This window comes from Mus pahari, chromosome 1 (genome assembly GCF_900095145.1).
Source record: "Mus pahari chromosome 1, PAHARI_EIJ_v1.1, whole genome shotgun sequence".
NCBI classification, from domain to species: domain Eukaryota; kingdom Metazoa; phylum Chordata; class Mammalia; order Rodentia; family Muridae; genus Mus; species Mus pahari.
Window position 1 is genome coordinate 39893010 of NC_034590.1, and position 27300 is coordinate 39920309.

General features: G+C 46.4%; 1 protein-coding gene across 1 annotated transcript in view; it reads left to right on the forward strand.

The window, feature by feature from the left end:
• Nucleotides 1-27300, forward strand: part of Igf1r (insulin like growth factor 1 receptor) — a 284214-nt gene that overhangs the window by 49436 nt on the left and 207478 nt on the right. Inside the window, exon 2 of the mRNA XM_029547129.1 lies at nucleotides 893-1438. Within this exon, the coding sequence (XP_029402989.1) occupies nucleotides 893-1438 (546 nt within the window). The remainder of the gene's footprint in view (nucleotides 1-892; nucleotides 1439-27300) is intronic.

A 27300-nucleotide genomic window follows, 5' to 3' on the forward strand; every position in this document is an offset into this window, starting at 1 on the left:
TTATATTATGGTTTCTGATTTTGTGGTGTTCTCTCTCTCTCTCTCTCTCTCTCTCTCTCTCTCTCCCCACACACACACACAAACATACAGGTACCTGGCTTTTCTTTTTTAAAAATGCTTTGGAAAAACATTAGATTGGCTAAATGTTTGTGTAAGTCTTTGCATGAATATGCTCTTGCCTGATTTTATTATTTGCAGAGAAAGGACAATCGGCACAGGTAGATGAACGCTGTTTATCTGTGACTGGTGCAATCACTGATTTTTACTGCTTCCATTATTACCTAACTTGTATAGGAAACATCTTACTCCATTAACAACACAGCACATTGTGTTACTTTTGTGAACCTGTGCCTCTTCCAGTTTTTTTTCAGTTATTTCTTTTATGTGCATTTTTGAGCCTCCCCGTTACAGGTCCAATTGGTCTGTATTAAATGGTGTCTCCTCTCTGGGTCACAGTGATTCTTCTTGAGTAGAGTGTGTTGCTTGATGTCCTTTTTGCCAGACACAGAAGTTGTAGGACCTTGGGTGCCGATTTTTTTGTGTAGGTGTTGTGACTGAGAACCCTGGCGACACTGGGCTAGTTTGGGTTGTAACATGAACTTTTGCACAGAACCCTTTGTGACCTTGGACTGAAAGCTTCAGTTTGGATGGTTAATGCAGCAGCTTCTCCCACAGGTCAATGAGTATGTCATTCGGCATCTGGACCAGTGTAGGCAGCTGAGTGACAGTAACGAGGTAACTGTGCGGGTGTGCACTCTGCTGCCCATACCTCCTTAGTCTGCCGTGAAAAAGTCACCTTCTTTTATAATGATACAAATGCTGTGGGAAAGTCATCTTAAGAATGATCCCTGTTTAACCATATACCCCGCTTTACCCTCTTGTCTCCCTCCAGTCTGTGGGCCCGGCATTGACATCCGCAACGACTATCAGCAGCTGAAGCGCCTGGAAAACTGCACGGTGATCGAGGGCTTCCTCCACATCCTGCTCATCTCCAAGGCCGAGGACTACCGCAGCTACCGCTTCCCCAAGCTCACCGTCATCACTGAGTACTTGCTGCTGTTCCGAGTGGCCGGCCTCGAGAGCCTGGGAGACCTCTTCCCGAACCTCACGGTCATCCGTGGCTGGAAACTCTTCTACAACTACGCACTGGTCATCTTCGAGATGACCAATCTCAAGGATATCGGGCTTTATAATCTGAGGAACATTACTCGGGGGGCCATCAGGATTGAGAAGAACGCCGACCTCTGTTACCTCTCCACCATAGACTGGTCTCTCATCTTGGATGCAGTGTCCAATAACTACATTGTGGGGAACAAGCCCCCAAAGGAATGTGGGGACCTGTGTCCAGGGACTTTGGAGGAGAAGCCCATGTGTGAGAAGACCACCATCAACAATGAGTACAACTACCGCTGCTGGACCACAAATCGCTGCCAGAAAAGTAAGAGTGGGTTGACGGGGTAATTCTGCTTTCTGCTTTTTGCTCTCTTCCTCCTCCTCTCCCTTGTCTTTGGTGGGGCAGGACGAAGTTCTCTCACGTCTCCACACTGCCTAGTGGAAGTGTTTCCTGGGGATGGGGAGGGACGGGTCTTGTCTAGCTTTTCTGTGAATCAGGAGCTCTGAGAGTATAGGACCAGAGTCTGGAGGGAAGCTGCTGTGGCTGCAGTCAAGTCTGGTTAGAAATAATTCACTGCATCTGGAGGCTACAAGTTTACTAACCTTCAACTGCTCTGATGAGAAAGGGGACTTGGTGTGCTTTGTAAGTCTCCGACTCTAGACAAACAGGCACTTCTTACAGCTCAATGCCTGTGTCCTTTGTGTAAAGGGTTTTATAGTATCACCACCCACCACCACCACCACCACCATTTTGTAGAGCAAGATTTCTTCTCACAAATAAAGGAAACATGTAACACCCATGTCCTGAGAAGGTGATCTCAGGACTATGATGCTGCAGGAAGTCTGGTTTAATATGGAACACTTGGAAGACCAGATGCCTGCATGCCCGCTTCTACGAGTCCCAGGTTCATTCTTTACTTAAGGCAGCTCTGTAGGAGGGTATGTTTCTGAACCCTTTGGTTTTCATTCCTTTCTTGTATACCTGTCGTGGAAGTCTTGTGCAGTCACTTAGTGAAAAGAACTTGGAAAACATTCAGTGACCCCAGGGTCTCATGGTAGTGTTTAAAGCTTGTTTGTTTATCTATACTATGCATATGTTCTTTGTAGAATACCTAAACTTATACCTGGAGGTGACAAAGGACATGAAAATCAACTTTGAGCTAGAATGTAGCTGTGGCTCAGGGCATTGACTGTATTGAATCCAGCGATTCGGCAGTATTTAGACATAGTTGCCAGCAAGGTTCCCCTCGCTGGCTTCCCTCAGCATGTTAGCTATTATTTTATGGCTAGACTAGTTAAAGACTCAATGAGTCCATATACCCAACTAGTTATGAAGATTGCCCCCATAAATCCCTCACAAAACCCCCAGGTGGATAAATTTGTCTTAATTCTGAAGTGTGTATAATCAACAAATGGAAGACCAGCCCTTACAGGTAACTATTATTTCATCATGCCTGGAGCTGGGGCCAGAGTAGGAGGTCACACACCTTGATGCTTTCTATCATTTGATTTGTGTTTGTCTGTGGAATGTGTAGGGGGTAAGGTGTATGTATTTGTGTGTGTGTGTGTGTGGGGGTGTATATGAGAGATATTAGTAGGGCCAGTAATCCAATAGCTAGTACTTTGAATAGCTGAGTGAAATATACTTTCCTGATTGATTAAAAACAATTCCCTATGCTTGGCTTAATTAATGGTTTGAAAAAAAAAAACTGTAATACTTTTTGTTGGTTTTGAGATAGGGTCTTAGTCTGTAGTTGGGGCTAGCCTGGACATGTAGCTCAGGCTACCCTTGAGTTCATGGCAGTTCTCCTGCCTTAGCTTCCCAAGTCCTGGGATTATAGGAATGAGTTCTTGCCCATTGTAACAAAATTTTGTTTTTATTTATTTTTAAATTATTTATTTATCTAATATGTTTGAGTACTGTGTCTGGATGTATGACTGCTCACCACATATGAGTATAGTATCCATGGAAAGGCCAGAGTTACAGTCAATTTGTGAGCCATGAAGATGCTGGAAATCAAATCTGGGTCCTCTGGAAGAGCAGCCAGTGCTCTTAAGGACTGAGCCATCTCTCCAGCCCCCAACATTTTGTTTTTAAAGTAGCCTTGGCATTTAAAAAAACAATGATCTTAAAAAGCATCATCAGATTTGGATACAGAAATGAGAGCGCGGGGCGGCTTGACTGGCCAGCTTGCCTCAGCTGTGGTTGAGCAGCCATACCACTCTTTCATGGTGGCCAAACTAAGTATGGACAAGCAAGTGCTTTGGAAGCTTATAAGCTCTGCACAAAAGGGAAGTGCTGTTTGCAGCATCATTGGCTAACGCCTGCTCAGCGACCCCACAGATGCTCTGGTCTCACTGCGGCTTTTCAGCAGCTTCTGAAGAAGTCAGGGGCAGAGATAAGGCCTGTATTCTGGGTCAGAGTCCAGGGCCAGTAGCCAGGAATTACCAAGTAATTTAAATGTATAGGGTTTAATTTCTTCATCTTCAAAATGGCATGGATCCTGCCTTCCTCATAGAGTCCATGGAAGGTTGAATTAGAACCAAAAAAAAACCCAGCCGGCTTAGACTTGAGGCCTGAGGTCAGAGTTGGCTAGAACCGGTCTTCCCAAGGCCGTGCTCTGCAGCCTTTTCCTTGGCCACTGTACCAGTCCTGATGACGTGTTCTGTGGTTTCACAATGGAGTACTTAAAATCGCTGACTCCATTCAAGAATATTGTCTTCTTACCTTGTCCTGAAAAACAGTCATGGTCACAGCTTCCTGTAGCCTTTCTAATTCAGCTAGAATGCTTTCCCTATGCATAGACTCCTATTCTTGTCTATGCTGTCATGTGTAGTAGCTACCAGCCATGCATGCCTGAGCGGAGCACTTGACCCCTGTGGCCAGCCCCAAGTAAGCCCTGCTTTGAGTGAAGGATTTCCAGGATGTAGTATGGGAAGAATCCTTGAAATATTGTATACATGATTTAAAAAAAAAAAATGGATTCCATGCTCCAATGATTATACTTGAAAAAAGTAAAACGTGCTATTAAAATCAGTTCATCTGCTTCTCTTTACTCTGGATGAGGCCACTAGAATGTTTACAGCACAGATGGCTGGTGTTCTCTTTCCTTTGGGGAGTGGGGCCTTAGTGGCTTCCTAGACAACTGGCTTCTGTCGTCCTGTCTTCAGTCAGAGCACTCGATCATCCTTCAAGGAGCCAGGGCAAGGGCATTGAGCCCTCACAGAATGCCCACTTATGAGTTCACAAATGCTATTCAAAATGAATATTTGAGGAATCCCAGTAAACTATTTACTGCTGGCTGGTTGCAGAAGAGTGGGAATATCAGCATCTGGAGAGAAATCCCAGTGAAGAATACGAGTAAAGTCGATGCTGTAAAGGAGACCACTTGATCAGTTTACCCCATATGTATCTTCGCTCTTCCCAGGTTGTATCTACTGGCAGTGTGGAGGCAGCCCACTAACGAGGGGCCACTCTACTGGTTACGATCTCTGTATTTCTTTGTTTTTGTGATTTATTTTTTTATGCAGGCCTGAGTTGTTCCTGAACAGTGAGGGAGTCCCCGAAGGAATTGTGTTGGGGAATTAATAGGGGAATAACTGTCAGTGCCTTCAGGTTTGGGGGTCGGTCCTTGCCTCCTGCCTTGTTTGAAATGGCTTCTGCTTCTCCGCCTTCGCCTGTGGTGGCTGCTCTGTTGGCCTTTTCTCCATCTAGGCTTTAGCTGTCTCTGGCCTTAGTCCATCTGGGCTGCTACAGCAGAATGTCACAAGCTGGACGGCTTATGAACAATGGATTCACTTCTCATAGTTCTGGAGACCAGAGGCCCAAGAAAAGGGGCCAATAGGTCGTCCTCTGTCTGACGAGGGCCTGCTTTCTGGGTTCATAGCCCCCCACCGCCATCTCTCACGTGGTGGAAAGGGGTAAGGCAGTTTTCTGGTGTCTCTTTGACAAGGGCGCTATTCCACTTGTGAGGGCTCCAGCCTCCTGAGGTAAGGTGACTCCTCACCTCTTAGCACCATGTGCTCAGGGACTAGATCTCAGGATAGCAGTTTTGGAAGACATAGTTATTCAGACCAAGACATGGCCACGTGCTCTCCCCCTCCTTCCCACACGTCATTATGTTTACTGTTCCCTTATCTGACTTTCTTCAAATAACCATCTCAAGTTCAGAGGCCTCCTGTTGAGCCTTTTTTTTTTTTTTTCCCCTTTGTGTGGCCCTGTCTGTCCTATAACTCGATTTGTAGACCAGGCTGGCCTCGAACTCAGAGATATCCTCCTGCCTCTGCCTCCCGAGTGCTGGGGATCAAGGGTGTGTACCACCACCCCCTGACTTCTATTTGAGCTTTAAACTACATGTGAAGACCACCCCCATGGAATGTCTCCTTGCTTCTATGGTTTCTCTACGTAACTCTCCTCCCCGTGGGGGTAGGAGTGGGGGGTCAACGCTCTTGTTCCCCTAGCTAACGATCAGGCCAGAAGTACCACTGCTAGGGCCTGCTTCCTTTCTAATAGGCAACCAAGCCCTTACCGTCCCAAGGTCTGCTTCACTCTGCCGTTCTCCACCTTACCCATTGCGGACACGGTGACACTGCACTTCTCCAGCCTCCTACTCTGTGTCCTCCCACTTGTCACCCATGAATGTCCCATGCCTTGAGTAGCTCTGTTGTTCACTTGCAGTTCTGGAGTAGGCCCTTAACCAAGGAATAGGATCCTTGGTGCTGCCCCTGCCCCCGTTTTACTGCCACTCACCCTCCTGCAGGCAGCATCCTTGACACCCTTTCCCAGTCATCTTTGTGTTGACCAGTCTGCCACCCTCCATCTCAGACCTGAGACCTGAGGTGAGCCCCAGCCTTGCCTTTCACAAGACTCCAGGGCTTTGGAGCCTCCGGTAGTCCTAGCTCCTGGAAAGGTAGTTTTGCTTTTTTCTTTTTAAACAGTGTTCTGTGAGTTCTAGCTGAATCAATCTGCGCATGGCTGTTACTCCAGGTGTGAGCATGGTACCTACTTTGTGAAGGTCCACTTTCCCCCAAGCAAAGAACAGTATGCAGTGCCAGTCCTCAGCAAGCTCAAAGATGGTAAGATGGTAAAATGTGGTTCTGATGTTTCCTCTGACCCTGTCACTGTCACTGCTGCTGAGGAGCACGTCCTTCCAAACCATCTCTAGTTCTAAACTGGCGGAGAAGAGCCCTTCTCTCTCCTGCTGTTGTCATAACGATCCAAGGACCAAGATGCAGAAGTCTAAAAGGTTGAACCTGGCCCCAGAAGCTGTTCCTTAGGATGTACAGTCATTTGCTGAAGGCCAGGTGGCCTCGTATTGGAAGGGGGCGGAGGTGGCCCCTCCTGAGGACCCGTGGTTTTCTGGCTTCTCAGTGAATTTACGTAGAGTGATACTTTGACAGAGAGGCTTTTCTGGTGTTTGATTTCATGCGAAGACGCCTCCTCCAAAAAACCAAAGCAACATCAAGTAAAAAATAACAAAAGTAAAGCCTGCGACCTTACTGCTAAACTTGGCCTCTGAGTGCCTCTTGGCTCACTTGTGACTGGCTCACAGCACCCCATCTAGCCTTTGCCAGAAAGTCCACAGAGGCATGAGCCTGGCTGCCCTGGAAGCCAGCTTAGCTGGCAGGCCAGCCTTATTCCAGATAGAAAGACCATAGGCTGAGGTAGTGATTGTGCAAGGTATTGCATTTCCCTCCACCCTATACACGAGAAACCATGGTCATTGCCGATTGGAGCCTTCGGGATGGTCCTCGGCTCCCTTTATCGACAGGAAAATGTTACCATCTCTGGATGGGTCCAGGGACTCAAAATGAGGGCAGGTGGTGTACACCAGATAATTCTGGGTTTTGTTCTTCCCCATGCCATTCTTAAGTCTTGTTTATCAAACACTGGTAGTCAGGGCAGCACAGGCGGAGAGAGAATTGCTTCCCTGTCCCTGTTTCTTTGTATTTCTTTGCAGGCTGGTAGAACATGTCCCCTGGGGAGAAAGTGGAAGGGCTTGTTGAAGCATTTGTAAATCCCCTGGAGTTTTTGCCCTGTGAGAGTCCAGCCATGTGTTTGGCAGGATTTTACTTTAACTTTTAATCTTCAGCTACCTGGGAAGACCCAGAGTATGTCTGGAATTGCTGTGGAGTCTTCCACCAAGCTGCTGTAGACTGCTAAAATAGATGATGATGTAGGACATGGGACAGGCCCATGGACCATGGTGGGTAGGCAGACCCGGAGCTGAACAAGTGGCCTCTGGCGTTCACATTGTGTTAAGAGCTTGTCTCCATTCCCTGGGAACGCCTCTGTTCTGGTCAGCTGCTCCCACTGTGGGGGTGATCTTTATTTAGATGGGGTCACATGCCCTGGGCCTCGGTGCTATATGCCTTTTATAGCCTGGTGTGGAGATTGCATTCTGTCCTGATTGCGAACCCCTGGTACTGAGGTGCTAAAGCAGTTTGTGTCCACGTGTCTCTGGGCCACCGTCTAGCAATCTGTAGTTCTTAGAGCAATGTATCTAGTTCCAGAGAGGCTTTGCTTTGGGCTGGTTGGCCTTCGCTGGGGTGTCATTCTTCTGGACCCACTTTAGAAGTTAGTTTTTTCTTTTTCTTTTCCTTTTCCTTTTTTCTTTTTCTTTCTTTCTTTTCTTTTTTTCCTTTTTTTTTTTAGTATAGAACAGAGTTTATTCAGGGTGTGGGGGGAGGGGAGTTGAGAGGGTAGTAGAGGCAGGGAGAGAGAGAGAGAGAGAGAGGCCAGCCATGAGCATGTGGAGAGAGAAGGGGGAAAGGGGGAGGCAAGGGGACATCTTCATAGTGGTTTGGTTTTGTTTTGAACTTGAGGTTTCTGAAGAATACTATATGTCCCCTTCTATCTCTTGGCTACTTGTAGAATAGTTCTGTTTTCTTCCTGTTTCCTGATAGCCCCCTTCTTTGTTTGCATTTCTTTTCTTATCTTGCTCTTCTCATGCCACTGTAGCATCCTCAACTAGAGTAAGGTTAACATAGAGCACATGGGACTGTGGCTAATCTCATTCTGGACTGCATTGCTTGACTCCAGTGTATCGTGGTTCAAAGGTCAAGTTCGGCCAGTGGTGGGATCTCTTTCCAGCACATGGTGTGAATCAGGGATTCAGGTTTATTAATAAGGAGGGTCTCTCTGAGCTTGGCCCTATGGTGGAATGTTCCCCTTTGAAAAGGAGCAGCAAGGCAAGGCTTGTCTGCCATCCACAAAACAGGGATGATCAGGTGGTACCCGGAAAGCCCCCAGCACACTGCCCAGCGTTGAGTGAATTCTTGGTCAATGGCAGAAGCTGCTGCTATTTTAAAAATAGCTGCATTTGGAGGCCATGTAAAATTTTGAGCATTAAGCTGAACTAACTGTATATGTACTGCTATCCCTTAAGTGTATATGTACTGCCATACTTTAAGTGGTCTTTCTCTGTTGCAAACATTGAATTATCATAAATAGCAGGGCATCGTGTACGAGTGGTTCTTGCTAATTTTAAAATCTGAATTGTTCAAATTTTCATGTCTGCCCAGATAAGCTATAACCTTAAAAAACACTCAGTGACGTACATACCTCTATCCAGATGCCACTAGAGAGAGACCTTATAGGTGTCTATAGACTCCATTTGTTATCAGACTCTGTGAATTTATTCTGCTTGCAAACTTGGTATTTGGGAGAATTTAAGAAATACCAACAGATTTTTGTTTGACATTGACATTAAACACTATCTTTTGACTCTTCCTCCCCCCTTCTGAGAACATTAAAGTGGTTAGAGAGTGAGTGGGTATAGGTTTTTAGTAAAGAAAACAAGGAGGTACGTTTTTATTGGTGACAACTGCAGATCTCACATACTGAAGGTAGCAGCCATCTGCTCCAGGCTGGAGCCTCTGCCTATTTATGCTCCTCTATGGGTAATAATAGCTGTGTGTATACACGTTTGCGTGCGCACATGTGTTTGGATTTGCACGTTTGTGTGTGAGTGTTCCTTTGTGCATGTGTGTTTATGCGTGCGTGCATATGCAGTCAGACCACCGTCTTGGCTTTTCCACCCTCTCGTCTCCTGCTTTGTTATGTTTGGTTGTTTTTTTTCTTCTCCTCTCGCTCATTGCAGGAAACAAACACTGGCTCTCTGTGTCCTCCCTCAGCTCTTCCTTCCGTTCCAGGGGATCAGGTGGGCGGGAGAATGCTGTGCAGGAATGCCAGGCCCTCTTCCGGAAGCAGGGCTTCTGTTTCTTCTCATTATTGAACAGAAGTTGCTTGTTGTTCCTCTGCCTTGGTCACAAACAAGCACTCGTTCCTCTCTTCTTCCTGTCATTTGTTTTTCCCCATGGGGCCACGTGGGATGGCAGCAGAGACAGTGTTTAGTGACTTGGTTGCTTGATACTCAGCCTTGGTTAGAGAAACTGTTGGACTGACCGCATATGGAGCTGGCTCAAGTTTATCTTTGCAAATCCTACTGAATGGAGTAGCTAGGGTTGCACAGTAGTTTCCCCTACACATCCCATGACCTCCAACAGATGAATAAAGCCATGTGTGTATTCACCCTTCCATAGACTATGAAGCTTAAAAGTTGGGCAGGAGTAGAAATTAGCAACAATGACAGTGTGCTATAGTTATAGCAGTATACTGTAATGCAGTTGCCAACACCACTACTCCTGCCCTTAGAAGCCATTGTTAAGTAAGACAGTGTTTACGTGAGCATGAAGCTGTCAGGAAGGAGACCCCTGTCCCAAGTTGATGCATCTCCTGTTGGCAGCAGGTCTGTGGAGTCAGGTTGCCCAAATGGGGTTCCTCACAGTGCACGGGTAGTTTTCTCTCAGCAGCGGTGGCTCCAGGGTTGCACTTGATAGTAAAAGGGTAAGAGAGCAAGAGATCAACATACAAAGAGCATAGCCCCCACCCCATCCCCCTACCCCCCCAAAAGAGAAGAATAGAAAAGGCCATCCCCCTATCACCCCCACCACCCACCCCCCGCCAAAAGAGAAGAATAGAAAAGGGAAAATGATCGGTCCCCCCACAAACACTTCTGGGCAGTTCTAGCGTTGGAATTGGGTCTCTTGCTGCCCCTACTCTCTAGAAGGATTGTGATAAGGAGACAAATGGTGACCAGTCAGGTCCCTGTGACAAGGAAAACCTAGCTCTGCTCCTGGGGCCGTGACTCCATAGGATGTTTTCTCAGATTTCTTTTTGACCCCTGAATGCCCTCCTTATACTTTGCTGAGTAAATGTTATCAGATATTCCACACATAGGATGGAGAGAAACCGTTTTTGTTCCATTCCTCGGTGGGTTTGAGATAATTGGATTATTCTGTGATGTGTCTCTGTTCCCTTCAGAAGTTTCTGAATAACGAATCGGGGAAGCTTCAGAGCAGAGGCTGTTAGAAAGTATCCAGTGCTGCTTCCCTCACAAACCCGGGAAGTGCAGAGCAGGAGCCCCCAGCGGTAGACCTCCTCACAGTTGCATGGCCTGTCCAGGGGGCCCTGAGGGGCCTCCTTCTCACATCAGTGCTATCTTGCCCTCTTCTCCCAACTGTTACCTCTTCTGAGCCGTCCACTTTAGGGACACAGCAGGGCTCTAGCCTTGATGGCCGTACGGGTTTATGAATGGAATTCTGAGAATGTATACTTTTCTCTGAGGAATGTTTCTGTAGCTCAACAAACACTTCTTGTTTGCTGAGGGGGAAGAAAAAGAAAGAAAAAAGAAATCTTTCCAAAGAGTCACTGGATGCCAGAGATGGCGACTAGGGGTGGGCTGGATCTCGGGGTGGAGCTGTTCACACTGACAATGGACAAAAAGTCAGAGCCCCTAACCTTGCCAGAGGAGTCTGACTTGCAGGATTAATTTCACTGTAGGTTTGTTGCTGGCTATATAGTGACTATGGCATTTGGGCTTATGGTTATTTAATTCTTAGCCTGAGGGTCTCTGAGCCTCACCCGATTGCCTGGCACGCGTAGGTTTCAGACCTTGGAGGTGACCCAATCTCACTGGAAGGCTTCTGAACTTCTTTGGATAAACCACAATCTTGATTTTGCTGGGCACTGTTGTTACCCTAATTCTTGAAAGGCCTCAGAGTATAGCAGTGGTTCTCAACCTAAGGGTTGAGACCCCTTAGGGGGTGGGGAGTTGAATGACCGTTTCACAGGGGTCACCTCGGACCATCGGAAAATACATATACTTAATATTCAGAACAGTAAAGTAATTCCAGTTAGGAAGTAGCATCAAAACTAATTTTATGGTTGGGGAGTCACTGCAGCATGAGGAACTGTATTAAAGGGTCCCAGCATTAGGAAGATTGAGAACCACTAGATTATAGGGGAAGGGCTGCAGAAGACGAGCTACGTCAATTATAAAGAAATGGTAGTCAGGATTGTATTCAGACCCCACTTCAGCTCACAAGTTAAAGGTGAGTGGCTTGTGAGTGGCTTCTTATAGGCAGCTCAGATTCTGTTCGCAAGCTTGGGGCACAGACAGTTTTAAAAGTAGCACTCCATTTGTGAGCTCTTCAACTCCTGTTATTACAGTTTTGTTTGGGATAATATATTCAAATAAATACAAACCTGACCTTCCCCTGTGCCTTCCCATTTAAGTCAGATAAAGACGCTGAGATGCTGGGATGATCAGGTAAAAAGAGGAAAATACAGTGCAGCCTCATGATCTGGGAGTTTTGCATGACAATAGTATGTTCGGAGTCAGGTCACATCTTCCCAGCTTTTGACTTACATGAGCAGCCCAAAGGCTGTCACTTTCCCTCCTTCCTCTTTTCTTAACCTTTAACACAGTGTGTCCTGCATTTTCTTCCGACTTTGAGATTTAATGTTGGGGAGGGTGGTAGGAGTCTAGGGTGGATGCGCTAGTTCTGGGGGTTTGACAAATGCCTCTAAGATTGATGATAGATGTTCTACCCAGCTTCTTTGGATCATGCCCTCCTGTAAAGAGTTGGCTCCAGATTGGCTTTAGAAGTAGGCTGTGAACTCCCATAGGTGGCTGAATCTCCCAAGTTTTCAAGAGTTTTCTGGGAGCTAGAAGCAGGCTCAAAGGCTAGTAAAATACCTCCATAATGGGGCAGAAATAGGGAGAGATGGTCAGAGAAGTTGAGAGCAGGAAATCCAGGTAGGATTTACATTTAAGTCTTGCATTTTTTGAAGTGACATTTTCTTGGTCTGGCTTCCACTGTTATGAAAGTGAATTATTTATGAGCACCGAGGAGCACCAATGAAACTTGATTATGTGGAATGAATTTAAAGTCAGTGAAGTCATTCTTTTAGACCAGTGTCAGCTGTCCCTCATCTAGCAGCTTGATAACCTGGGTAGAGTCCATCGGTGATGGTTGCTATTTTCCAGAAGGGCTGTTTTTGAGGGCCATCAGAGTTGGCAGTGCTGTTGGAATGGTAGAGCACAGGAAAGTCTTCCTTGTTCGTTTGCGAATTGAGTGAATTTTGTTATGTGTTTTTCTCATAGGCATCTGGGTTTGCAGTGCAGGTCTGAGCCAGAGCAAACATTGACTGCTGAGGTAGTTTATGAGTTCTCCCCTTATCTGTTGTCCAGTCCTTGAATGCTTACGTCCACAGCGCTTCCCAGATCTCCCTTTCCAAGGGCTCTTAGAGGTTGTACTGGGATAAATATGGTGAGGTTTCTGAAGGTCATTTCTGTTCTTTGTCGGTAGGTTAAAAAGACCTAGTTCACTCATCCCTTACCTCATTCTACAGTTAATAAAGAGCTTATAACATATTTTTGTTCCTCCTGTCTCACAGCCAATGGCTGGCCTATGGAGGAGGTATTATGTGGCCCTGACCATGTGCCCCTGACCGTATATAGCATTTCAGCAGTTTGTTATTAATGAGGACAGGAGGCTCAGCAGGAGATGTTGGAGGTTGAGGAGAGAAAAGAGATAAAACCAGGATGAGGCACATAGAACTGAACTTCTGTAACCAGTGTCTTAGTTACTTTTCTACTACCGTGAAGAGACACCAAGACCAAGGCAACTTACAAACAAACGAGTTTATTGGCATGTACGCTCTCAGAGGGTGAATTCATGACCGTCATGGAAGGGAGCTTGGCTTGGTAGCAGGCAGGTAGGCATGGCACTGGAGCATGAGAGCTTATATCTGTTCTACAAGCAAAAGGCAGAGAGAAAGAGAGCTATTGGGAATGGTGTGAGACTTTCTCAAAAGTCTCCTCCCCCCACACCCAGCAACATACTTCCTTCAACAAGGCCACACCTCCTAATCCTTCCCAAACAATTCCATCAACTGGGGACTGACCATTCAAAATAGAGGCCTGTGGGACCATTCTGATTCAAACCATCACAACTAGACAGTAATCTTGTCTTACTCTCCTGCTGGTTCTGGTAGATATGGAAACTTTCAGGAGGGATTTATAAAATGTTTTCAAATGGCTAAAATTGTCCATGGTTAGCTGGGGTAAATAGGCCAACTAAATGGTAGAGTTTCCAAGTGAATGTGTGTCTCAGGTCCTTGGAGGTTCGTTCTCCTTGCTACCTTTGAAGCTCAGTGTCATTGCTGAAGCAGAGAAGAGATTGATACTCCTGTGGATGAGGAGAAAGATGAAGAGGCTTGAATCATGAGGAATATCTAAGCAGGGTCTTTACTATCTATCTATCTATCTATCTATCTATCTATCTATCTATCTATCTATCTATCTATCTTTCTTGCTTAGTTGGCTGAAGTTTCCATTCTTCCCCCTGTGGCTAATTGAGGTAGCCTTGCTTAGTGTGAGTTCCTTCCATGGTGAGCAGGATGAGAGGACACAAGCTTACAATTTTGTTGGGTGATAAGATAAAAAACACATGATGCTGGGATGGGTGGCAGCTTATTAGGCAAACTGTTCCCTTTGTTCCAGTTTGACCCCCAGAACCCATGTAAGAAAGCAAGTGTGGTGTCCCCTGCTTAGAGCCCCAGTTCTGAGGGGCAGAGAGGGGGTATTTGGGGCTCGTCTGACTTGCCAGACAGCCTAGCCTATGTGGTGAATGACAGGCCAACAAGAAACCTTTTCTCAGAAAACATGGAGGCACCTGAGGAACAACAGCTGGAGTAATTCCCTCCCTCCCTCCCTCCCTCCCTCCCTCNCTCCCTCNCTCCCTCCCTCCCTCCCTCCCTCCCTCTCTCCCTCCCTCTCTCCCTCCCCCTCCCTTCCTCCCTCCTTCAAAGTTTAAAAGGATGACAACTTACATTGTGTGTCAAGGTAATCCCAGCTTTGGCTGAGAGAGAAATAAAGATAATAAGTGCTAAGAACTCAGAGGAGGGCAAGTTTGGTTGGTATTTAGAGTTTTGTTTGGACCAGATAATTTGCCTCCGGTGAAACTGAGGTCTTCCCTTAAGAATGCTTGCACTGGCTCACTCCTGTTTACACGGCTGTATACACGGCTCTCAACTCATGAGTAGGTTGCACTTCAGATGTTAAGATGTTTGGAATGTGAGGTATCTGACATACAAGCAGAGGTTTAGTTGGTGATCTGGATCCCAGGATCCCTCCATCTGCTTGGGCACCCGAGCCTGTTTGGCTCTTTTATATCTGAATGATGTCCATAGCTTTACTTCTGGGAGGATAAGGCAAAGATTTCTATGCCTTCTTTCTGTTGGGTGAGGCAGGATGGCGTAGGAAACGGGTTGTTTCATGTTTATACCCCTTACAATAGCCCCTTCTGAGAGCTTGACTCTGTCCCAGATGTTGATCATTGTAGGCGTGGGGCAGCAGGGGTGTAGGGGTTATGGAAGCCGGAAATGGGTACACCAGGCTCTCTGCTCATCCAGTGGGGAGAATTCTGAACAGAATCAGGGATATCTCCACCAGCACTTAAGTTCTGTGAAGGTCATGCCGGAAGAAGTGTGGCCTTTCAGTCCACGGATGGGTTAGTTTCTGCTCTACATGAAAGGCTGCTGAGAAAGTTAAATGATACAAAGTTAGTATAGTGTTCAGCAGCATTTGAGTCTGAAACCCGAGGGTCTGGATACAAATGTTGAACATTTTCTTCTGGAGGCTTGCTTCCTGGAGTTGTCTGTAAACACTATTCCAGACCACCCCACCCCCTGCATTTGTCTCCTCTGCTCTCAAATCAAAGAGAAAACTCTTAGTTGTGATCATTGGCCTGGAGAAATATTAAATCTATGTTAAGTATGCAGGCATGAATGGGCAAAGGAGGGATTTGTGGATGAGAATCTGCTGAAACTAACAAGGAATGCATACAGATGGGCAGAGAGAGATTAAATTGGTTGATCTTTCGGCTCCTGGTACTTAAGGCAGAGATAAAGTAGTGAGAAAGGTCGCTGTTGGAGCGAGGAAAAAAAATGGAGGAGTTTGAAGCGCTGGGCTTTTCCTGCCTGTTGATAGAGACTGAAGAAAGAGTGGGGCAGCCCCATTTAGAATAGAGTGTAATCCAGGTTGCTCTGAGCTAATGGAGGAAGCTGGCATCCTCAGGTTGGAGTTTATTGGATAACAGCTCAGTAAACTCCAATCAGAAGCCCTCATTTAACATTGCGGGGAAAACTTGCAGTATCTACACTATGAAGTTGTTCAGATTTTTTTTTTTTTTTTTAAAGCATGCACACAAACTATTGGATTATTAAGTGGGGCAGTAGATGAGAACTCAGTGCGGTTCTTCTGGCTCGCGGTATGCCCTGAAGACCAAGATCTCTTGGGATTTCTGTCATGATAGTAGTGAGAAAAAAATTAATTAGCAAGTTGAAAAACACCCGAGAACAGTTTAGGCCAACGCACAGTTAGCTACTGGACTGTTGATACTATTTTGAAAGAGTAGAAAGAACGAAGCAGATTTACCCTTTTGGGGGTGCAGGAGGGTTATCCTTCAAGACGATAGGAAATGAATGAATATTTAAATTACCAGAGTGGAGCAAACTACAACAGGTAAATTGTGACATTTATCTGTGCAGATTATCCCATAGCGTTGCCTATAAATCCCAAATCTGTACATTTACAAGGGCTAATGATGGGGGGTGGGGGAGGAGAATGGCGGCATAGTTGAGGGGCCGTTTCAGACTCAGGGTGGATTGATGCAGGAGAGTACAGTTGGTTTGTGTGATACCAGGATGGCATCGGCTTTGGTGAGTGAGAAGAAACCTCGGATTGCTTGTTCTTTAGTTCAGGAATCCTTTCTCCGCTGGCCTTAGTGAGTGCCCTCTGGTTTGTGCTTATGTGGCCTAAGGTAAGCGCTGTGACCTTGAGTGGAGACCCCGGTATCTCTCTTCCTTAGGTCTGTGCAGGTGAGTTGGGTCTGCCAGCTCCTGCTTTGGTAAATAGGAGAGATGATGCTTCCTCCTGTGGGGCATGGGGCAAAGTGAAGACGTTTTGTGGGCAGAGAGAAGACAACAGGAAGTGCACACTGGCCTTCCTCCTGCCATTCACAGCAGGGTCCTTCAAACCTCTTCAGTATCTGCAGATTTGGTCGTTCAAGGACATGTTGCCATTGAAACCGTGGAAAAGGCAGCTCCTGGGGTTGAGTTCAGTTACAGTGCATGCTCCACAGCTCTTTCTGGGAAATAGCTTCATGTGTCCCCTTCATCCCCAGAGGAGTCATAGAGAGCCAGAGAGGGCACTGGCTCCAATAGAGCCACCTCCAGTGTACCAAAGGACCTGAACACTCTCGGCTGCTGCCTCCGGTTCACCTGCCTCAGCCGTCCTTAATACTGCTCTGAAGCGGAGATGGGACAACAGAGTGAGCCTTACTGACACACTGACCTGATGATCCAGACAGTATACAAGGCCTCCTCAGATTGGGGTCTTTGTCCCCTTTTCCAAGATCTTTGCATACTTCATTGCTTTTTGAAAAGAAGAGGAGAGATTCACTTCTAAATCTGGGGGCTAATTGGAGGGCTAATTTGTGAAGAAAGCTTTTTCAAAACCTTTTCAGAGATTCCTCCTGCGTTTTGAGGTTTCCCAAGTTAGTCTCCCAGATTTCTGCAACCTGGGCAATAAACTGCACATCCAAGAACTTCCTGGGTCTTGTCCCTGTTGACCTAACCCCAGACACATGTGGACAGCAGGGTGTGGGTCCCAGAATGTGGAAGCGGCCGCATGAGTCTGCACAGCTGGATGGCACCAGTCTGCCTTTGGACACCTGTGTTGATAACTTTCTAGGAAAGGACTGTGTTTAATGACTGGAGTGGCATCTTTTGAGCAATGGCCAGGTTCTACACAGCTCAAGTTTTCCCCTCCGATCTCTATATTGCCTGCCACAATTTGCTTTCTGTTGCTGTACCAGAGCAACAGCAACGTCACGAGGAAAGCGTTTAATCTGGTGACATGTCCCAAACGCAGCACATCATCGAGGGAAGCCAAGGCAGGAACTCAGTCCTGAGGGTGGGAACTGAAGCTGAAGCCGTATAGGGATGCTGCTTCCTGGCTTATTCAGCCTGCTTTCTTAGATCACCCAAGACCACCTGCTCAGGGGCGACCCCACCCCAGCCATCTGGGCCTCTCTGTATTAATCATTAATCAAGAAAATGCTCCACAAGTCAATTTGATGGTAGCAGTTCCTCAACAGAGATTTCCTCTTTCTCAGTTACGTCTGGGTTTATGTCCAGTTGACAAAAAAACCAACCAACACACTGCCAATTCCCTCCGTGGCCAGGAAAGTGAAGCAGGAAGTCCTGGCATAAGTTATGCAAGGTACCTTGCAGCTAGCTAAGTCTCTAGCCCCGCCCTCTTGTGGGAATGACTTAATGGCCTCTCTTGCTTGGCAGAAGGCTGAGGCCCTCCCTGTTGGGTGAGTTCTTAAGGATGATTAGGCTTGTATATTTGTATATCTTATGTGGCGGGGAATCTCCATAGTGATTAATAAATACGGTCAGAGTTCTGTTGGCTGGTGTCCTCCTTCTTGTCCTCCCCTTTACCTGTAGGTCCACCTTCTCTTCCTTCTCTCCCTCTCTCTACCCTTCCTCATCTAATGTCCCTCGATGCCTTCCTTTCCTGCCACTGGTCACCAGTCTCTCCTTGTCTCCCTTCCACAGGAATGACCTGAGCATCATTAGTTATGGCTGCTTAATTGCATGGCAGCGTGGCTCTGAGTTGTAAGACCTTTCCTTTGTCTGACTCCTCAAGTTCCGCTTCTTCCCCAGCCACGATTGATTTTTTTTTTTTTACATTGATGAATTATTTTTATATGGGAGGCAAAACTTTGATGTTGATCATTGATCAAGTACCTTTGTTTGGCCGATTATTTTAACTGGGGAGACTTTGTTTTCAAACTATTCTTTAATCTTAGGAAATGGATGTTCCGGCTCTGATGAATGGCAGGTTGTGGTAGAGGAGGAGAGGGATGTGGTTTACAGTAAACTTTCTATCTCTTTATGAGAAAAATATGTAATCATTCACGCATGGGGTAAAATACATAAAGCCTCAGGAAGTAATTTACCAAAGCAGACCCTGGACGGCAGGTTTCCACCTGAGTTGGGCTCTGGAACAGTGACTGAGGCCGATGGTATGGCCTGGCGTTTACTTTCTTGCTTTTTAATTGTGAAAGCTGACTCCAGGTTGTCTTTTCAGACCCAGAGGTATACGTGTAACTTGGCTTTCTGACCCCTTGTGAAAGTAAGGCCCCAGTATGGAGCCAGATGCTGTTGCAGAGCCTTGCACTCCTGGGTATCACCTGAGCACAGATGGTCCCTGCTCCCCACATACAAGGACTAAGTATTGGTTTCTTCGTGACTAGGGCCTGGGCAGCGAGGGCCCTCCTCTCCTTGCCTATCCTGTGTCTGCCTGTCCTCCGGGTGGGTCTAGCACTGACTGGGATTCCTGTGGACTTAGTCACCAAGCTAGAGTGGTTGGAGGACAGGGAAACCGCTGGGTGCTCTGTCACCCCAAAAGAATGCAGGATGGGCCGGGGCTGCCTGGCCCAGAAAGTTCTCTAGGCCCTGTGGCAGATCCATCATAGCTGACTCAAAACTACCTCTCTTTTTGTCTTTTTCCTATCAAGGAGGGGGAGGGGGAGGCAGGAGATAGGAGCAGAGGTGGCCTCTGTATTCACTGGGGAGGACTTTGAAAACTCACTTTAAACTGTATTTCTGTTCTTCACCTTCCCAGACCTGTAAACACACAGTTACTCCAGGTAGGTATTTTACCGAGAGCTGACGTTTGAGGAGAAATCCTGCCCGGTGTGGCTGTCTTCACTGGATGCTTTTGTTTGTCTGTAGGAGGCTGGCTGGCAGGGTGAGGTGGGAGTGTCAGGTCACCTTGAGTTCTTCTTGTACTGTAGACCCACATGCAGGGACCTTAGAACAGGGCTAGGGGTTGGCCACCTTCCTGCTGCTTCCAGTGAGCGGGGTCTGGCTTGGTGCTGAGTTGGTTTCAATTGCCCCTCGTGGCGTCTGCTGAAGGATCAGTGATCAACAGTAGACGTCCAGGGACAGAGTCCAGGCAGGAGTTAGTGATGGGCATGCTCTGACCCAGAGCAGACATCTGTGCTGCTGCTCCTCAGAGCCGTCGGCAGAGCAGCCCCAGGGTCTGCCAGCTCCTAAGCATTGGCCAGCACGGTTTTAATCTACAGTTTTTCGATGACTTCTTTTTCTCCGGTGGGTCTGTCAGGCCGCAGCAAAATTCTCATGGTAGGGATCAGATGCAACTTAACATTTTGGGCAAGAGAACTGACCTGTGGAAGATTTGCCAGGTGTCTAACTCTAGACACCCTCTCCCTTTTCCTTTGAAAGGAACTGTGAGTAGGGAGGACTGGTACAGGGGCAGTTCTACAGCGAATAGCTGTGACACTATTATACGTTAAAGAATAAAATCCCCACATTTTATTCTGTTCTTTAAAAGGAATTTCACAAGATTGGTGGTTCACGGTACGGCCCCTTCGAGGGTCGAATGGGCCTTTCACAGGGGTCACCTAAGACCATTGGGTAATAAGTATACTTGTGGAGTAGCAAGGAAAATCATTCTGTGGTTGGGGGCTGCCACAGCATGGGGAACTGTATAAAAGGGTCACAGCATCAGGAAGGTTGAGAACCATAGAGAACCACTGCACCAGATAGAGAGAAGTAGGGCAGTTTGGGTTTCTTTCAGATTTGTATGTCTCCAGAGAACAAGTTTCTTAACTATACAACTTGTTCTTGCTTTCCAAGTTAAATCTTGGGGCTGATGAGATGAGATCCGAAGAGATGACTCAGCGGTTAGGAGAAGCTACTCATCTTGTGGAGGACGCATGGTCTATCCCCAGACCTCTCTTGAGACAGCTCACAACTGCTATAACTCCAGCTCTGGGGGACCTAAGGTATCAGAGGGCAGCAGCACTCAGGTGCACATGCCTATACATAGACACATAAAATAAATGTAAAATTGAGATCTTTGTATACTTCTGTAAATTAAGTGAAAAAAAATCCCAAACAGTACAGTGTCTGAATTATCGGGTGTCAGCTGGTGTAATCATTAGAAGCTTGCCAGAAGAGACCCTAAAACACAGCCTGTGCCTTCTGTAGCGGGGAGCTGGCATCACAGGGTGGTGACCTTCACCATCCAGCTCGCATTTTCTTGGCAGAGATTATGTTTTTAACCCATGTGTTGTATCTGGAAAAACGGGATTCTGGCCCTATTTGTGTTCATCCTGTTTCTTTGCACTGAGAGAAGCACAAACATATAACACAAAACTAAACTCAAACCTTCCTACTGTTTTTCCCAAGAGGACATCCCTACTTTCAACTTCACTTCAAGGAGCACAGGCTGTATGTGTGGTCTTAGTGACCTCTCAGCTCCCTGGAGACAGTAGCTGGGGTCTCCTTGACTTAGCTGGGCTTTCTCAGGCATTCACGCCTGGGTGGGAGTCACTTTCTTCCAGAGGAACCCAAACAGTAGGCCTTGGCAGAGTGTCCTTGAGACAGTATGTGTGAGCCTGAGTGTCTTCCCTTAGCGACTGGCCTTGAAAATGCTGTGGGCTTTGAATGAGGTTTCCCTGGGAAGGCACGGCTCTCAGTTATAACACCCGTGTCTGCAGGTCTGTGATCCTGCAATTAAGGGACACCATGGCTTCATTTTCAGGGCATCTGGTCTAAAGGCACAGTTAAAAGAATTTGTGTTGGTGGTTCCCTTAATTTCTAAAATACGGCTGTCTGTGGCTTCATCCATCTGGATACTTGTGTTGAGTATTTTATTGACACATAGAAAGAAGGTTTAAACATAAGGAGGACTCATTTCTCCTGTCTGAACAGATCATTGATACCACGTAGCTTCATCACACTAGATCATCTCTCTTGAAAATAAGACATCATAGGATATTGGTATTAATTTTTTTTTTTACTAGACCCAAAGTAAGCCCAAGATTTACATCAGAGACAAATAACTTTATAATAGTTATAATAACAAACAACTGTAAAGCGGGAATGGGTGTTTCCAAAACACTTGGTACTTGGCACAGCACTTACCTGTAGTGCCCCAGTGTTTTCTTCCTCTGCTTTAATGATGCTAGGAGCTGCTTTGGTGATCTTTGAGAAGTGCCAGTGGAACTGTTTAGGAAGCACTTTGCCAAGGCCCTCCCCAGCTCTGATGCCGAGTCTCTTGGCTGAGGACCTGGTTCTCATACCCAGGGCTGTGACCTTCCAGGTCACCCTCTTGTTTGCTTATGAAAATGAGGCTCCCAGGGAATTAATTGTTTCTTCCTGGCTACCTCCAGAGGGCGGGGAGGAATGTTAGAATTCTAGTATAGATTCCCAGTGGGACTTTATATTTTGTTTGCTCACCTTAAAAAAAAAAAAAAAAAAAATTGAGATCTACTGGGTTTTGGATAATTTATATAAATGGCTTTTAACATGGTTAAAAGTCAGCAATTGAAGAAACAAAAACAGTGGCTAACTTTTTATCTTTTTTTTTATGCTTTCAATACATTTAGAGATGACACTGCAGTGAAATTACTGATAAATTATTTGTGTATGGTAGCATGATATTTGCACGCTCATTGTGTACCGTGGCTTCTGTTAATTCATGCTTGTAGGTAACTATGCTAAGAGCTAGCAGAGCTTTGGTAAGGAACCTTTAGATGTATTTTGAAACTAACTCACTCTGTTACCTGATTCAAACTGTTGTGGACGGGTGCTTGGTAACTCTGATGGCCACTTTGAAGTGTTACCATAGTGATAATTCTTCAGGAATCTCCAGTCATTAAAAGCGATATGGCTAGCTCTTGGCCTTGTGTTGTAAAAATAGATGGCATGTGCTATGTGTATCTTTGGTTTTTTTCCAATGCTATAGCTCATAATAACTGAAGGGACGTTTAGTTGCGGTGTGCATACTTATTAGGGGCTAGTTGTCTTGCCATATAAATCATCTGTCCGTGTAATAATTAACCTCTAAGAATGAATGGCATTTAAAGCACGATTCAATTTTCCCCTCATTTGACTTTGGTTATTTTGTACTGTGTTCTTTTCCCAGGACATTTTTCAAAGGTTGGGATTGACAGATTAATCATCATTGATATTGCTCCCATGGGTTTACTGAGAGAGTGTCTAGAGCTCCTCCACTCTGTGACCAGATGTGGAGTTTCTTATGCACATGGGAAGCACCTTCTGGGGAGCACTGGGTGTTGGCTCAGTTTGTGTCCCCCTTCCCCGAAGGTAACTGTGAATGTTAGAGGACAGTGCCTCCTTTCAGCCCAGAACTGCTTCTCTTACTTCTGAAGCCCAGGGTAGTAATTAAAGGTATCTGTGTTCTCTCCCTGGTCAGAGGCATCTAGGTTGCAGACTCGCAAATAGGGGTGGCCCAGTTGGTCCAGGGTTTGAATTAAAACGTTGGGAACTATGGTGGGGTGGTTGGCAGTGACAGTTAGCAGTGTGTTTGCCCACGGCGGGAATGTTGGTTCTACTTGTTGACTAGAATTACTTGCCTGGGGGAAGCCCAGCTTTACTCAGCGAAGGGATTGCGTGTGAGCAGTCACGTTCCTCCCAGTCTCCCCACCTCCTTCACTGGGTCCTCTGCATGCTGCATCTGTTTCTCACAAACGTTTGCTGGTTGGCAGGCGTGGATGAAAGCACAGCCCTTACTTGTGACAAACAATCTTGTCTCAAGGTCCGTGGTACTGTAATTAGAAATTCATGTGCTCATAGGGGCCGAGTACTATACTTGGCTCTGTGAGCCCGAATAAGAGTAGAGAGTTCTGCCGGGGATTCCTGGCCTGGTGGGGAGGCTGATGGGTGAACAAATGGTACTGCCCTGTGCTCCTTTTAATACTAGAACAGCTGGCCCAGACAGGCCAGGGGGGGGGGACAGGTGGGTGTGGAGAGGGCACAGAAAGGCCTACTCAGGAGCAGGAACTCAGCAGGAACTCAAAGTCTGCAGAGAAGTGTTAGGGGATTGAGGGATTGGAAGTGGTGGTGAATGGGAGGATGGGAGGGAAGAAAATCAAGGAGCCAGTGGATGGATGACCAAGCACCAACAGGAAGAAACCGATTGACCACCAGTGGTGTTCTTAACTGGGATTGGAAAAAGGCAGAGATAGAACGGACCAGGAGACCGATGGCGCGCGTTGTTTTGAGGATCTTCTGTATGCAGGCTGAGCTGGTGTGGGAACACAGACCTGGGAGAGGAGGGAAGGGTACTTTAGACACTTGATTTGGGGCCACCTCAGTGACATCTCCAGGGGATCTTAGCTTTCTGCTCCTGTCTTAGTCCCTCCTCTGTTGCTGTGAAGAGACGCCATGACCAAGGCAGCTTATAATAGAAAGCATTTCATTGAGCGCTTGCTTACAGCTTCAGAAACTTAGTCCATGATCGTCCTGGTGAGAATCAGACAGGCATAGCACTGGAGATGGAGCAGACAGCTCACATTCTTATTCAAAGGCAGGAGGCAGAGAGAAACCGAGACCAGGCCTGGCATGGCCTTTTAAAACTTCAGATACTCCCTCCTCCAATGATTCCACACCTCCTAAGCCTTCCCAGATAGTTCCACCAACTAGGGACCAAACGTTCAAATAACAACCTATGAGGCCCATTCTCATTCAAACCAAAATGGTTCCCGTAACAAATACTTGAGAAAAATCAACTTAGAAGGCCTTTGCTTTGGCTCCCAGTTTTGGGCATTTGGGTCTATGGCTAGGGAACACTCGTGTTTTGGATCCATGGGAGGGAAGCACGACACTGTGGAGTGCTGGGAAAGGCAGAGCTCACGACTTTATGGCCAGAGAGCGTGATTCTGCCATCCCTTCACAGGTATGTCTCAGTGACCTGAAGACTTCACACTAGATCATATGTTTCAAAATTTCCAATCTCCGTGGCCAGAATCCATTGTGCTTCATCCAAAGGCAGAAAGTGGGGGTGGGGTGCAGAAAGACCCAGGTAGTCTTGTTAGGCTTGGAGAAGAGGAAACAGTAGGAAGAGGAGGAGGAGGAGGAAGAGGAGGAGGAACACACTCAGGCAGAGAAATCTTTCTTTGGGAGCCTGTAATGCCTTTGCCCATCCTTCTGGAGTGTCACTTGAGGAATAGATCCTCCCCAAACCCTTAGGGTTCCTCTGGTAAACGCAGTCTGAACATTGGGAGTTCAAGCATGCCATCTCCGACTCCCCACCCCCCTAAGGCAGGATGTGAGGAGCTCATGCTTCCTGAAATCACTGTGATGGGGACCTCAAGCAGTCCACCCAACGTTGCCTTTGAGAGGCACAGTCTAGGGGTTGGTCCTATTTATACTCTGTCTTCTCTTCCGTTTACTTGTTGTCAAGACCTAGGCCCAGATAATGTTAATTTGATCTGCTAACAGGCAGGGTCAGAACTGGGGTTGATACTGCACTCAGGGGAAGTCCTCACAAACACACTGCACTGGCAACAGAAGTGTGCATATCAGCAGTTAACATGAGCCCACCCCATGGGGCCCTCAGACATTGGCTGTCAGTAGGTTTCAGTGTTTAGATTCAGGAAGCAGTGCATCAAATTCACACTAACTGTGCTGCTACTCCTTCTGTCTTAAGCATTAGTCCTGTTGGGATTTCTTTGGATTTTGTTTCTCTGTAAAGGTTTCCTGCAATGGGAAGAACACTTGGGTTTTGTGACTGACCATGATGATATCAGGTGTTCCCCATTTGGTCATTTTGCTCAGATATGTTAGCCTAAAGTTGGAGGGTTTGCCACATTTTTATTCTGCCTTTAAATCCTTTTTTCGAGTCTCAGGCATAAGCAAGGAATCTTTTTAAACATCAAAGCAGTTCAGCATTGTTTCTCGTTATTTTTCTTGGTGCTTTTTCCCTCTCCTTCATATGGAAGCACAGGGAGAAAATGTAGTATGTCTAATATCCTGTGTTCACACGCAGGACTACCCAGAAAGGCATGTGAATTTACATCTCTGGAGATACATAAAGTGACATTAATTTAACAGTAAAGTCACTGACCCCAAACCTGTGTCACTTCAGGCTTAGTCAGATGCTAACAGCGATTTAAAACGAAAACAGAAAAAGGGGACTTAGTAGATACACGTGTGTTGTGGATTAATCGGGGACTGTTACTCTGAACCTTAACTGCCCTTTGTATCCAAGGGTCCAGGAGGTCCCTTGAGGACCTAAAAAGGCCTTGATTGGTGGGAAGTAAATCGTATTGGCTCCTTCTGGATCTTGACAACTTTAGGGAGCCAGAACGTTGTTTTCTTAGTGCAGTTTTGCCTTTTTAAAAGTTGTTTTTAATTCTATATTTCCCTTTAAGGTGGAAACAAGTGTATAGGGTGAAAATTTTGTACAACCTGTATGTAAACTTGTGGCAGGCTGCCCTTCACCGCTGCCCCTGAGAGTGGGCTCTGAGGACTCTGAATGGCAGGCTTGATTGGTTGTAGCAGGTGTTCACCTTGGGTTCCAGAGACTGGGGAGCTGGTCACTGAAATGTTCCCATGCATGCGCACCCTCCTGCACCATGAGAAGTAGCTGCCCCAAGTCTCACCTACTCCTGTAAGTCCAAGTAGGGTTTTGTAGGCCAGCCTGTTGGACATGAGTTGTATGAAGAAAACTCATTGGTTTGTGTGAAAATAACAGTGGGTCTCGCTTAATGGCAGAGTCTCGGGACAGTCCTCAGGTGGGTCAGGGGTTCTTCATGGGGGTCCCCAGCCTCAGAGAGGGGAAAAGGGCAAAATGGTTCTCCTGAGGAAACATGGGGTTCTGAACAAGGTGAAGAGGATTGCCAGGTTTAAAAACAAAAACCAACAAAACCCACCCATCTTACATAGCTGGGACACTCAGGGTGTGAGAGAAATCCACTTTGGATGTAAAGATGCTGGGAGTTTCATTTCTCTTAGTGATGCTGTGTTAGAGAATGAGAGACTTACACCCATACCTAGAAATAGGTGATCCCAGAACCCGTGTGCAGCTTCTGGCTTCCCTCTCTGTACGCTGCGATGCCCTCTGCCCTGGAAGCAGTTCTGTATTGTCACAGTGGTATTGAGCAGGCATATCAAATTAAAAACTTTTGCGATCACTCACCAAAACGGTTTCCTGTACAGTACTCCCCCGAGGGGGCATTACAGTAGTTAGACATCCATTTCATTGATCTATTGTTTTTATTAAAAGAAGAAAAAAAAAAAAAACCCTTCAACCAAGCGAGGAAGTGCAGCCAGCTGCTTGAAGAGCAGACAAGATGGGAGATGATATTTTGATTACATTAATCCGTATCCTGTTCATTCACTTTGCTTCTGTCGCTGCTGCTGGTGAAGTTACTAATGTGAACTAATTACATTTGCTCTGAAAAGCCAGAGTTTTTAATGCATCTCAGCAAGAAAGGTTAATATTATCAATTTAACAGCATGAATGAAGCATTGTGTGTGTTGAACTTGAACTGTCCTAAAAGCTTGCAGAATAAAAACAAGTCTCTCTGATAACTTACTGGATAAACAGCTATGGCTGAGATCTGGACGGTGCATTCTTCTCATCTTTAAGGTGTATGGAGATGGTAAGTATTGGGTGCAAGAGGACTTCGAGGGTTTTCCCGATCGATGGAGGCATTTTAAAGAGAGTGGCCCACCCCACCCTTAGATGCTAACAGGCTCTGGCTTTCCAAAGAATATGCAGTTTACAGCAGAGATGCTTTAAAAAGCCAGTCATTTCTCTGGCACAAACCCAGTGCCTGAAGAAATGTGCTGGGAGGGCTAGCTTGTCTCCAGGGACTGAAATCACCCTGTTCTCTTGCCCTTGCACATGGTACCTCAACGATCCCTGACGTTTAATTATTTCCTGCTTTCGTGTGACTCATTCGGCAGCACACAACGAGGACAGA